The sequence below is a fragment of the Lissotriton helveticus genome, chromosome 4_1 (assembly GCF_964261635.1).
Source record: "Lissotriton helveticus chromosome 4_1, aLisHel1.1, whole genome shotgun sequence".
NCBI lineage: Eukaryota > Metazoa > Chordata > Amphibia > Caudata > Salamandridae > Lissotriton > Lissotriton helveticus.
This window is the reverse complement of record NC_136063.1, coordinates 1,537,545,075-1,537,559,533: the sequence shown is the minus strand read 5'-3', so window position 1 is coordinate 1,537,559,533 and position 14,459 is coordinate 1,537,545,075. Positions and strand designations below refer to the sequence as shown.

General features: G+C 40.0%; 1 protein-coding gene across 5 annotated transcripts in view; it reads right to left on the bottom strand.

The window, feature by feature from the left end:
• The window catches only part of FYCO1 (FYVE and coiled-coil domain autophagy adaptor 1), an 825,109-nt gene that overhangs the window by 711,644 nt on the left and 99,006 nt on the right, over positions 1-14,459 (bottom strand). For all 5 annotated transcript variants that reach the window (XM_078688154.1, XM_078688155.1, XM_078688157.1 and 2 more), the window contains exon 3: positions 5,095-5,201. In XM_078688154.1, the coding sequence (XP_078544280.1) occupies positions 5,095-5,201 (107 nt within the window). The remainder of the gene's footprint in view (positions 1-5,094; positions 5,202-14,459) is intronic.

The window sequence follows — 14,459 nt, the reverse complement described above, 5'->3', positions numbered from 1 at the left end:
TCCTCAATCATTTTCCCTTCCCTCCGAAAACCCCCAGCAATTTAACATTTTCCCTCCCATTTCAATCACCGAATTTCACAGCCTTCTTCATAAAGTTAGTTCTGGCTCCCCCGAAGACTGCTGCCCCCCTCATATTCTTAAAGAAATCTTCCTGACCTACCCTGTTCCTGCGTTGGCTCTTCTCAACACCTCTTTAGCTACAGGAATTGTTCCAGACTCCTTCAAGCAGGCTGTGGTACTACCCATTTTGAATAAGCCCAATGCAGATCCATTAGTGTTGAGCAATTATAGACCCATTTCCCTTCTCCCTTTCCTAGGCAAGATCTTAGAGACCTATGTAACGCGGTGTCTGAGCACTTTTGTGGAGACCTCATCTTTCTTGGACCCGCAACAGGCCGGCTTTCGCCCCCTCCATTCCACTGAGGCGGTGATAGCTGCCGTCATGGATACTCTAAGAACAGGGGCTGACAATAACATTCCTCAAGCCCTCGTTCTGCTTGACCTGTCGGCGGCTTTTGACACGGTCGATCATGTCATCCTGATCGACCGTGTCACCAACGCCGGTATCCAGGGCGTTGCCCTTGATTGGGTCCGATCTTTCCTCCAAGGTCGTTCTCAGGCAGTCTACCTCTCCTCTTTTTCTGCCCCTCTTTCCCCCCTTTCCTGTGGTGTCCCCCAGGGTTCGGCGTTATCCCCTCTTCTTTTTAATTTATACATGCAACCACTCATGGCTTCTCTCCGTCACTCCCCGGCCACTATCTTTAATTATGCGGACGACCTGCAATTAATTTTCCCTCTGGATTCTTCACCTTCTTCCCGCACTAATTTCCAAACCACATTGTTATACATCTCTGATTGGATGGCTCACAGCCAGCTCAAGTTGAATCCATCTAAGACGGAACTTGTTCTGGTGGGCGGCCCGACCAACCCTTGGGATAACAATTACTGGCCTCGCTCTCTTGGCACTTCCCCTCATCCGGTTAGCTCGGTGAAAAGTCTTGGAGTGGTTATTTCTGAGGATCTATCTATGAAATCGCAAATCTCGGCTGTAACATCTTCCTGCTTTTTCCAACTGCGCAGAATCCGTAAGATCTGTCGATTTCTCACCAGAGAGGCACTCATACTAGTCATCCTGGCTTTGGTCATCTCCAGGGTTGACTTTGCAAATATCCTATATGTGGGAATTCCCGCCTACCAGCTCCAAAGACTTCAGCTTATCCAGAACCAGGCCGCCCGCTTGGTGTTCCACCAACCAAAACACCAGCATGTTTCTCCTCTCCTAAGGAGCCTCCACTGGCTCCCAGTGGTTAAACGGTGCTCCTTCAAACTTGGGTGCACTATTTTCAAATCTCTCCATAATTGTGCACCGGTGTTTATCTCCTCTAAATTGAAGCGGTATCTCCCCACCCGCAACCTTCGTTCCTCTGCTGACAACCTTCTGTGCATTCCAACTAACCGCCGTAAGAAACATGGCGGCCTGCGCCTCTCTTTTTTGGGGCCTTCCCTTTGGAACTCTCTCCCTTCTTCTTTCCGTCACTGCCCTTCATATGAGTTATTCCGTACAACATTAAAAACTCATCTCTTTAAAGCTGCCTTTGAGTAATTCCCACTGCCCAAGTTTGCTATGTCTGTTATGAGCGCCAAGAAACCGTTTCGGTGTACGTGCGCGGTATAAGCTTTTTAACATAACATAACATAACATGGAAATGTAAACAAAATATATTTTTTCTGGTAATGAAATAAGTGTAAATCTAGTGCTTTCTATCAAAACAGGCTTTCCCAGTCAAAGGTTAGCCAGAAGTCTAAGCTGGCATGCCTCATGCTCTCATTATGTAGGACACCATAGAAAACAAACCAAAATAATCAAAATACCAGCTCATACAGGAAGAACATTTTAAAAATGTGAAACAGAACTTTAAGGTAATTGCAGCAGGCTGATACTATAGGTTTTAGAACACTAAATGGGGTATCCACATCTTACCTTCAGATTCTCAATATCGCACATCACATGGGATTGCCTTCAAGGCATCAAGAATTATAACCATTTCCCATGCAGAGCAGTCAGTCAGTAGCGCATGACTATCACCAGAATCACATCATTAGTTACACTGTCCTGTACCAACATTTAATTACCTCTTTTCTACCTCCCAACAGATGCTTCAACTCAGATTGTATATTTAGAGTACCATTGTGTGAATCAACATGTTCTGGGCAGTACACACCTAAAATCATGCTTGTCTGCCGCAGAACTTGTCCACCTCACACAACCACAATGAACTCAAGTTTCTATTGCTAGGATCCCCCATGTGTGAAAGCAGGCATAAACAGTGCTGCGCTAGCTGAAGAGTCAGATATAGTCAGTCACCAATGATTTACAAAAGAAGAACCCCAGGAACATATTGACAAACAGTAAACACTACACAGAAATCTACATATGAGATATAGTAGTTTAGAACAAAGAACAATCCACTACCTGTTAACTCTTTCTCTACCTGAGGTTTCAATCACCCGTTTGCCAGGTAGTAGACAATGAGTATCTCGTGAGAATAAGTACATTTTTTATAAAAACAACCCCCAACCAATAGTAAACCAGTGGGCTTTGTTGGAAATAGCAACAAAATAATTTCATCAAGCGCTTTGGTTTACAGACCAAGATTACATGGCATTTTTTTTAAAAAAAGGGGTGGAAACATCCCTTCACAGAGTTGAAGTTTATGCCCAACTGTGAAATTCATGCACCGGGTAAATGATTGGTACAATTGGAATTATAAACCTTCTCACCTTCTTAGTTACATAGAAACTGCACCAAACACCTTTCCACAGTGCTCGTAGGAACTCAGACAACATCTACCAAATTTTTTTTTTAATAATACTAGGGCTCTAAAAGCTGGTATTTTTGCTACTGGTAGGGAGTTATCCTCCTAGTGCATCTGACCGTAGTCTTAAACAAGTCAGCATGTTCCCTTGTAGAATTGTTGTGATCCTTTATTACATACCTGAAGATCGCCTTCTGGAACTCTAACTTAAAATCAAGGCCGTTGAATCCTCAGAGGATCTTATGCATGAAGGATTTCTAGCTGGCATAACCCTATCCCAGAGAGTGATTACTTTGTGTTTTAAACATGGAGTGAGGTTTTTTCTCCGAGTCCCGGGCAGTGAGTGGTTAGTGGACAGTGACCATGGTGGGCACTGTTGTTCATCACTGGTATTGCAGGGATTTTAATGCTTGAAGTACTTCAATTGCGTTGACTAAGAAGCCCTTACTATTGCTGGCTTGGACCAGTTGTCTAGGATTGCTCTTTATGTGATGTGGCTGTTGGATTGGAACTCAGATATCATATCAGCCATTTAACCCATACAATAAAATAAATCCAAGTCAGAGTGATTATTATAATATAATGATCAAGTGAACAGGTATATTTACAGAATCAAAGGTAGGGCAGGTAAGGATAGATTTAACATTAACAAAAGAAACTCCAAACACCAGATGGGATGTGATATAACACCAAATGTCAATCTAGAGTTTACAAAATTATAGAATAAGGGATTGACTCTGCAGGGACACTGATTAATGAAGGCCTGCACAGATAACTTTGGGGACAACTACTAGACATCATTTACAACCAAGTCAATGAATTGTTCCAAAATATCTTAGATTGTTTAACATGTCTGTTTATTTTCCTAGCTTCCTTGGCATTTTAGAATTGAAGGAAGAAAGCTCAGTGGGCCCATTTCAGTGCTAGAGATAATCACCAAAAAATACAAATATGAAATGGATCCCAATCCACAAAAATAGGACTACTATTGGTTTTCCAAACCACACACTGGACTAGGGCCCTCATTTAATGTTTGAGTGGATGAGAGCACTGGGCATATATTATGTTCTAACCACAGTAAACTCACGGTTATCCTGCTTCATCTAGAGGTGGTGAAGCACAGGTTTTGGCTAATGAAGTCTTAGCTTATTATGCCAGCAGAAAACCTTGATCTGGTGGCACAGTTACTGATAGGCCACCAGATTACAGAGTTGTCCTACACTTTATATATCTGGGAAGACGATCAATGGATTTCCCATCTTAGGACTGCTATGCTAGGGATGGCAATTTTAGCAGGGAAACATAGATTGACCTAGATGGGCAGGTAGAAAACTTGCTCCGTGTCAAGACCATGCTTTTTGTGTTACTAAAACAAACTATTTCGTTGGTAGGTAGTTTACATAAAACAAAAAACATTTGCTGCTTTCAATGCTTATGCCAAGCCACCTAATGAGCTGAAGGCATGGAGATTCCCACCAAAGCGTCAAGGATCTCTTATTATGGCGGGCAGAGTTTAAATGACATCTAAAGTCTGCAGTTCTGAGTATCAGTTATACAAAGGTTCTACATTAGGGCAGGGAATGTGGGCTACTAGACCCAGCTCAAGGTAACAGTCAATTTTCAGAGTACTGTAGTAATGAGGAATGGATTGGTACCTGGCGGATGGCTCTAATGGGAGTCACTGAGGTTACAGAACTGTGTCTTGTTAACACCTGTTATGGGACAAAGGCCACACATGAGATGGTAGTCACCCGCTGGACACCCTCGGACACCTTTACACCCTGATTTAGGCTGAAATTAAAATATACAAAAAAAAACAGGCACCATTTAGTTCCCATATATCTCTGAGCTGATCTATGAACACTATAATCAGACTACTTCTTCAGATACAGGACCATGAACAGTACAATTAAGTTGTATCTATTACTTCTTTATAATTTGGGTGGTATTTGATCAGAGATGGTGTTTTAAATATCACCCCACAAAAATATCAGTCAGAATAATGACTACCACGATGTTGTGAAGGTAAGCATACAGAGGTAAGTATGGATTTCCAGACTTTCCCTGTTTTGCCTCCCGTATGAAATGTGTGGTTGTACAGTTTTCAGAAGAATGATTTTTTAATACTTATTTTTAGTTATTTTAAAATATAAAATGAGTCATAGGCAGATCGCTACAATTATATGTAGCCTATGTGACGGATGGTAATTAAAGAATTATAGCTCTACTTTGGTTAAAATATTGAAACAAATAAAAAAGAGGTAGCTGTATGACTTACTTGCAAAAGGTACTCCAATTTATAGAACAACTTGCGCAATTCAGAGCTGTCATCTGTCACAGGTTCTCCAGTTTCTGTAAACTCTCTGCTCAACTCAGTTACAGCATCTTTAAATTGAAAAAGAAAGAGTTAAAGAAAAGTGAAGCATTATGATGAGATGATTTATACTGTTTTATAAAGAAGCAGAGTACTATATCTATTAAATGTGGATTTCTACTTCAACTACTGGAACCTGCATTCTATCAAAGGCACCGGACCGCAAACGTGAGAACTCCTTGGCTGCCGGTTCGCTCTTCTCTATTCTCCCAGAGGAGCTGGTCTACATGCCCCACCCAGGGTTCTTGATAAGCAGACCTACAAGCCCAATTCCTGGGAAGCCCAGATGGCAATAGTTGTTGGTGCAGCTCGATAATGAGTGCTGCGCCGGTCCCCCAGCCCAGAATATACTCTATGCTCTACGCCTCCTTGGAAGTGCTACCAGCACGTGCAACATTCCAGAATACTTATAATCCTCTTCTCATATGCTTCTTCACACAGAATTTCAGTTAGAATTCCTCACACAGGCTCTAGTCACTTTTAAGTCCTGATGATGATCCTGATAAATAGGATCGAAACGCTGTTGACTACCAAAGCGTACCCACTTTTTTATTAATTTAATTGTGCGGTGTGGCCATTTCTGTGTACTCTTATGTTGCATACTACATGTTGGTATCATACCGTGATTGAGCACCAAAAATGTTTGATCACCTCACTCCATTGTTTGTCATAACTATGTTTAATGTTTATTGATTTATATGATAGCTCATTAAAAGCACATAATTGTATTGAGAATACATGTTTTTCTAATTTCTGTTAGGTACCACTGTTATGTTGTATAATTGATTCTCCAAGTCTCTAGTGAGATCTGAATAACGTGTACTATATAACAAAATGTTAACACTAAATATAGTAATGTAGCTGAATGAGGCATCAAAAGCTAAGAATACTTTTTTGCTAGTGATGAGTGTTTGTTTTTACAGGCAAATTACACATAATTAACAATTATACATTTTTGTAAATTTGATTTACCCTCAAAATGTATTTGTCTACTGCGTTAGCGACATTTTGCTAATTCATATACAGGTTTTGATAATACAGATATACTATGAAATATAATCTGGAATTGGCTCAAAACGGGACTAACTCCAGTAGTATTATTCAATTGCAAAATAACGATTAGCAGGAAAGAATATGTGGATGTTGCACAACACCAATGAGAGATGGATTGGCAGATTCTCCACATTACTACGTTTAGGGGTAGAGTTGAAAAATGGTTGTTCACAGGGCAGGGGCAAAGGAAATAGGAAATAAGAGAACAACCACATAGTCTTAGCTGGTTGGGTATTCAAAAAACGTTCCAATTATTTTTCACACCCAATGTTTTCAACTGCACTTGGTGCCAAAACAAGCCTAGCACACCTGTATGAATGAAAAGAAAAAAGTTATAATATTGAAACCGTTTGTTACAGATACTTAACTTTCTCTGTTTGCAACAGTTTGTAGATGTTCTAATGCAGCGGCTGGTGGAAAGCAGCAGTAACCAAAGCAAGAAACGTGTTTACATTTCTTTGACCAACTTCCACATCTTGTATGGAATGAATATCAATTTAATACTGTTTTGTGAATGCATTAAAACCGACACATATTTCTGCCTTACAAATGTCAGCTTCTAAGAATGCCAAAGTTGCGCCCTTTTTGGTCACACAACGTGCAAGTGATGCGTTTCAAAGCGTTTGATTCTTCTTCGTGCCACAGTGAAGTCTTTTATGATAGGTATCCTAAAATGAATGTAGGTTATTGTTGGGAGTGGGGGTCCTTATCCCTCACTACCGCCACCAAATGCTGGAGGCAGGAGTCCCCGACCCCTCGTTTCAACGTTAGACTAAGTAAGGCACCGTCTGAGATAGCCCTGTTCACCCCCTTAGTAGCTTGGCACGAGCAGCCAGGCTTATCTCCAAGGCACAAGTGTAAAATATGTGAAACCACACTTACAGAAACCGAATGATGTCACCACACGAGTTTTTATAAAAGGAGTATAAACTTTATATAAGAAGTTACACGATATGAACACACAATACAAAACCAACATATAAGAATGGGTAGTATTCCTTCCTGTGGGTTGGTAGTTTCTAATCCCAATCACCGCTTCTAACCAACTGTTAAGCTAACTTCTAACCGTTTCCAAATGATTAGGCAAGTTGTATTGCTAGAATCACACACGTTGCAAAAGGGAAGAAATACTGCAATGCGTAACAATATTCTCTTGTACTGTGCAACAGAGAAACAATACCGTACGTAGCGCTACAGTCATGTACTGTGCAATAAAAGGAATAATGCAATGCGTTTCACTAGCAGCATGCCTTGTACCAGGAAAAAACAAAGCAATGCATCACGCTACACTCATGTACTGTGCAATGAAGAAATAATACAATGCACCAGGTTACAAGCAGGTACTGTTCGATGAAGAAATAATGCAATGCGCTTCTTACAATCATGTACTCTGGAAGGGAAAAAATAACGCAGTGCGTAGCGCACCAAGCATGTAGTTCGTCAGGCACAAATGAGGTCAGGCGTCATGTGGTGTTCTAATGTTTTATTGTATAACTTTATAATGTATATTTCATGTATCTTCTTTATTTATATTTTATGTCTATTCTTTTACAATATATAGGGTATAGAATGTGTGTATTTCCTTGCCGAACAGCTCTGTCAATGTAAGACCTGCACTCCTTCTATTACTCCTAATTCTTGATATATAACTAATATTTGACAATGAGGGAGTGCCCTGCTGAAGGATTGTCCCCTCAACCCTGTGTTGAAAACTGCTCTGTCAAGGCCTGGACGTCATCCAGGTCTGCAGGGTACTCTTCCTGAAGGTCCCTAGGGTTTCTGTGATTCTATTCAAATTTATGCATATGTACATTAAAAAGGAATCAATACCTTAGTGTTTAAGTAAGCAAAACGGAGAAAAAAAATTGTGCTTTGTATGCATGTATTTTCAATCAAATTATCAGCATGAGTCATGTTTGAATCATATCAAAAGAAAAGACATTGTTTTGAAACATCCAAACTTCCTATGTACCAACATAATTATAGAAAACATAAATGTTACAAAACCCAATGCATTTCGGGTTCCTCTGAACCCTTCCTCAGGGGTTAAATTTCAACGAAAAATATATTTTATGTGTGGCTATTCGTAACTTGAAGTTCCGAGGCGTGGCTCTGAAATTTAAAACATAATAAAAAAACATGTTGATATGCGGTTAAGTAGTATTTTACAAGCTTCAATATAGGATTAGCACATTCAATTCATGCCCAAAGAGAATGACTTAAAGGAAAGTTATATATGAAAGACGAAAGCCCCGTGAGTGCTAAGACAGACATTTGTAGTCAAAATAAAATGCTGTGAATGCTGTGCTATTTTCCTTCCCCTGTCGTGCTCGGTGGTGAAATCTGAAGAGCTACAACCGCCCCCCCGGACGCTCCGTGTTATTTATTGAGTATACTCACTAGGCTTGAGAAATCCGCACAGTTTCTGATACAAAACGGCGTCTCCCTGAAGGAAGCTATTCCCGTTCTCCGGCTGTTAAAGGTGGAGAATGATAAGACTATATGTTGTTCTCTACGAGAACACAGTATCACCCTTCAACAACCATATACTGCTTACCCTGTTGTAGTTGATAATTGATATGTGCCTGGAACCACAGTATCACCAGAAAAACCAGCCAGCACGAGCTGGTATCACTAATAGACGTCTATTGGGGTGAACCGGTAAACCATCTCCGTTTTAATGCTCTGGAGAGTTAAAAAACCGTGTCTTAAAATGTGTGGAACACCAAAAAAGGGCGAGCACTATATTTTCTCTATCTACTCCGTACTGCTAAAAGCTGTGGGCTTACCCGAAATGTTCTACGTAGGGCGTCTGTCGTTTGCCTCCGTGCGTATTTCGTTGGTCATGCTGAAAACCAAAAGAACATTTAGCTGAATTTGTTTTGCGAGTGGTTTCCTAACTATTAAGTATCTATTCTCGTGAACTAATCGCGTACCTGGCGTTAGTTTTTCGATGCTCTTAGAGTTCAAAACCCCGTGATCTCCGGTGTGTACATCCGGTAACTCCCCTCTTTCAAATTTAAAGGGCCAAGTTTCAACATAACTTTATTGACACCGCCACTCTCACCGTGTGAGAGAACACGTTTGATGACAGGAGTCTGATTGTTCGTTAAGAAAAAAAAGGTACAACGATCCATTTACGTAAGAGTATCGATTAAAGATGAAAAAACAAATGTGAAAAATAAACGAGTGCTCAATTATAAAGAAAAATGATGTCGGAACTAGTCCCCTTGTTCTGTTTTACGCATTTGTGCATGTACAAAAAATTCTGTAAGCGCGTTTTTTGGTAAAGGAACGGGAAACAAAAGATAAAAAATTAAATGTGCCAATCCTTTACAAGTAATAGTACGTGATTTAATGTAGTAGTACAAGACATATCATAAAATGCAAATCATTACATATTTCATACATTCATCATTCCCAAACTATGTCTGAAAGGGTGTGCCCTTAATTTGCTATGAATAGTTGGCTTCAATGCAAAAAGATGTGAATCAGAAATATTGTTTCATCAATCTGCCTGAAGAGTCTGAAGGTAATTTACAGGAAACAAAGTAGTTCATATTGGTCATTAAGACCCCCCGGACTCATTGTGTCTAGAAACTTTATCCAAAAAGTTTCTCTCCTTGATAATAAAGTGTGATCATCCTTGCCTGGTGTGCATTCTACTTTTTCTAGTACCGTAAACTCAAAGAAGAACTCTCACAAAACATACCATCGGAAGATTGGGGCAAGATCCTTGAAGATCTGAATGATAAGCTGGACAAACACGCCAAAGAAGTACACAATCTCAAAATCAGAAAATTTTGTAGAGATATGATAGAATATAAATTGGAGGAAGTGTACACATGGACGAAGGCATACGCCCAAAAAAGATTTTACACCAAGAACACCAAACAAACATCATCTGAGGAGAGCATAGTGCCTGATGAAGATTTGACTTTACAAAGACCGCCAGCACCATTAAATGGCTCACAAGTAACGGGACCATCGACCGTTGATAAACCGTCTTTTTTAGTGGAAGGCCCTTCATCGAGCCTTCCACCAGACAAATCCACGGAACAAAAAAGAGACAAACAAGGAGGGGACAAAATCACGAAAAAACAAAGTGAAAGCAGAAGACCACAACGCATAGTGAAACGGGTAACCTAGTTGTGAACATCTCTAAGAGGACATTATCTCCAGAAGAGAGAAATGTATTAAACAAGGGAACATCATTCGTTCCAATATATGTCTATAATGGGTTGGAAACCGAAATAGCTCTATTCAAATTTCTCAGGAAATTACGGTTAAAATGGTTCTTTTCCACAATCGTGAACACCGGTGGAAACAGCACCCCTGAAGTTTTCAGACCCAAAAGTAAATTCATATCTCCCATTTCACACAAAGCACCGGACAATTTCGAAATACTAGTCAAAAAGGATCTTGAAAAAGTGAATTACCAGAAATCCAAACACACAAATTTATCCAAAAAGAAATGACAATTCTAAATGACTTAAGACAGGATACAGGGATTACTTTTCAACCAGCAGATAAGGGTGGTGCTCTTGTTATGATGGACACTACCTTCTATGACCAGAAAGTGGATGAACATGTCCAAGATACTGACACATACATCGAACTTGATTATGACCCCACAAAAGAGTTCAGCAAAATTTTGGAAGAAATCATAACCAGGGCCAAAGAAAAGGGCCTGATTAACAGCAACACCAAGAAATACCTATCTCCCACCACACCTCAAACACCTCACATATACATGTTACAGAAAATCCATAAACATCCGACTGACACACCATTTCGACCCATCGTGGCAGGATGTGGATCAATTCACGAACCAGTAGGACGTTTTATAGACCATCACATGCAGCCTTTAGTACAATCATGGACCACATACATAAAGGACACTACAGATTGTCTTCTCAATTTGGCCAAAGTAAGTCATTCAATCAAGGAACACACTATACTATGCACTATTGATGTAGTAGCATTATACACATCCATTGCCCACATGGAGGGCATGGAAGCAATGGAGTGGAGATTGCTGCATTCAGATTTGGATCAGGACCTGGGAGTACTGTTATTAGAGTTGCTACATTTCTCGCTGTACCACAGCTACCTTTCCTGGAAAACACGATACTTTCTACAGAGAACGGGGACGTCGATGGGTTTCCCTGGAGCGCCATCGTACGCTAACACATTCATGGCCCACTTTGAAGATGAGCACATCCTGAAAAACCCGAAATGGAGCAAGCATACAATTCTCTTCCTAAGGTTCATTGATGACATCCTAATTATTTGGAGTGGGAGCAAACCAGAATTGGAAGAAGCTATTCTAGAAATTAATTCTAAAAATCCAAGAATCAAATTCACCCACAACATACAGACAGAGCGCATTCAGTTTTTAGATATAGAGATTTACAAAACTCCTCAAGGAATCTCTACGACTGTTTTTCGAAACCTACTGATGTCAACAATGCTTTGCATTACAATAGTGCTCACCCCAGAACACTTAAAGATCACTTACCAACTTCTCAGTTGATACGGATTAAAAGAATTTCCTCGGATCCACAACATTGTGAAAATTTGATAAAAGAACAAATTGATCGATACAGACAACGAGGATATCCAGATGAAGTATTGGACAGCGCACAAAACAAGGTAGCATCACTGAGCAGGACAACGTTGTTGCACAAATCAAAAAAAACCCGAGATGAACAGATGGTTTTCATCCTCAAACAATCAACTCAAGCGAGCATGATAAAACAAGTCATAAGACAGAGATGGGACATTATTGCCAATTAACCTATTTTCGCACACACTCGCTCGAAAAATCTTAGAGAGCTGTTAAAAAACAAACGCTCACCGATTCCTGGAAGACACAGAGGGATGACCAAATGTCACAATTGCGGACAATGTGGGAACGTGATAGTGGGAAACACTTTTGGGCACCCCAAAACTGGACAAAGCATAAAACTGAGACACAATGCAGACTGCAACACAATGGGAGTAATTTACGCCATACGTTGTCCATGTGGTTTGGTATATGTCGGAAGAACATCTAGGAAGATTAAAACCAGAATCATAGAGCACAAAAGTACGATACGCAATCGCCACAAGTCATCTAGTTTAGCCTCACATTGGGCACTTCAGTCACATAACATTCCACAAATCCGATTCACGGTACTAGAAAAAGTAGAATCCACACCAGGCAAGGATGATCACACTTTATTATCAAGGAGAGAAACTTTTGGGATAAAGTTTCTAGACACAATGAGTCCGGGGGGTCTTAATGACCAATATGAAATACTTTGTTTCCTGTAAATTACCTTCAGACTCTTCAGGCAGATTGATGAAACAATATTTCTGATTCACATCTTTTTGCATTGAAGCCAACTATTCATAGCAAATTAAGGGCACGCCCTTTCAGACACAGGTTGGGAATGATGAATGTATGAAATATGTAATGATTTGCATTTTATGATTTGTCTTGTACTACTACATTGAATCACGTACTATTACTTGTAAAGGATTGGCACATTTAATTTTTTATCTTTCGTTTCCCGTTCCTTTACCAAAAAACGCACTTACAGAATTTTTTGTACATGCACAAATTCGTAAAACAGAACAAGGGGACTGGTTCCGACATCCTTTTTCTTTATAATTGAGCACTCGTTTATTTTTCAAATTTTTTTTTCATCTTTAATCGATACTCTTACGTAAATGGATAATTGTACCTTTTTTTTTCTTAAGGAACAATCAGACTCCTGACATCAAACGTGTTCTCTCACACGGTGAGAGTGGCAGTGTCAATAAAGTTATGTTGAAACTTGGCCCTTTAAATTTGAAAGAGGGGAGTGACCGGATGTACACACCGGAGATCCATGGGTTTTGAACTTTGAGAGGATCGAAAAACTAACGCCAGGTACGCGATTAGTTCACGAGAATAGATACTTAATAGTTAGGAAACCACTCGCAAAACAAATTCAGCGAAATGTTCTTTTGGTTTCAGCATGACCAATGAAATAGGCACGTAGACAAACGACAGACGCCCTACGTAGAACATTTCGGGTAAGCCCACAGCTTTTAGCAGTACGGAGTAGATAGAGAAAATATAGTGCTTGTCCTTTTTTGGTGTTCCACACATTTTAAGACACGGTTTTGTAACTCTCCAGAGCATTAAAACGGAGGTGGTTTACCGGTTCACTGCAATAGACGTCTATTAGTGATACCAGCTCGTGTTGGCTGTTTTTTCTGGTGATACAGTGGTTCCAGGCACATATCAATTATCAACTACAACAGGGTAAGCAGTATATGGTTGTTGAAGGGTGATACTGTGTTCTCGTAGAGAACAACATATAGTCTTATCATTCTCCACCTTTTACAGCCGGAGAACGGGAATAGCTTGCTTCAGGGAGACACCATTTTGTATCAGAAACTGTGCGGATTGCTCACGCCGAGTGAGTATACTCAATAGATAACACGGAACGTCCGGGGGGCGGTTGTAGCTCTTCAGATTTCACCACCGAGCACGACAGGGGAAGGAAAATAGCACAGCATTCACAGCATTTTATTTTGACTACCAATGTCTGTCTTAGCACTCACGGGGCTTTCGTCTTTCATATATAACTTTCCTTTAAGTCATTCTCTTTGGGCATTAATTGAATTTGCTAATCCTATATTCAAGCTTGTAAAATACTACTTAACTAGATATCAACATGTTTTTTTATTATGTTTTAAATTTCAGAGCCACGCCTTGGAACTTCAAGTTACGAATAGCCACACATAAAATATATTTTTAGTTGAACTTTAACCCCTGAGGAAGGGTTCAGAGGAACCCGAAATGCATTGGGTTTTGTAACATTTATGTTTTCTATAATGATGTTGGTGCATAGGAAGTTTGGATGTTTCAAAACAATGTCTTTTCTTTTGATATGATTCAAACATGACTCATGCTGATAAATTGATTGAAAATACATGCATACAAAGCACAACATTTTTTTTCGTTTTTGCTTACTTAATCACCAAGGTATTGATTTCTTTTGAATGTACATATGCATAAATTTGAATAGAATCACAGAAACCCTAGGGACCTTCAGGTAGAGTATCCTGCAGACCTCGACGACGTCCAGGCCTTGACAGAGCAGTGGATTTCCTTGCCTCCATACTACCTGTATTATTGTAATGGAATGTTAGACTTCAGTTAATGTGCTCACAAATCC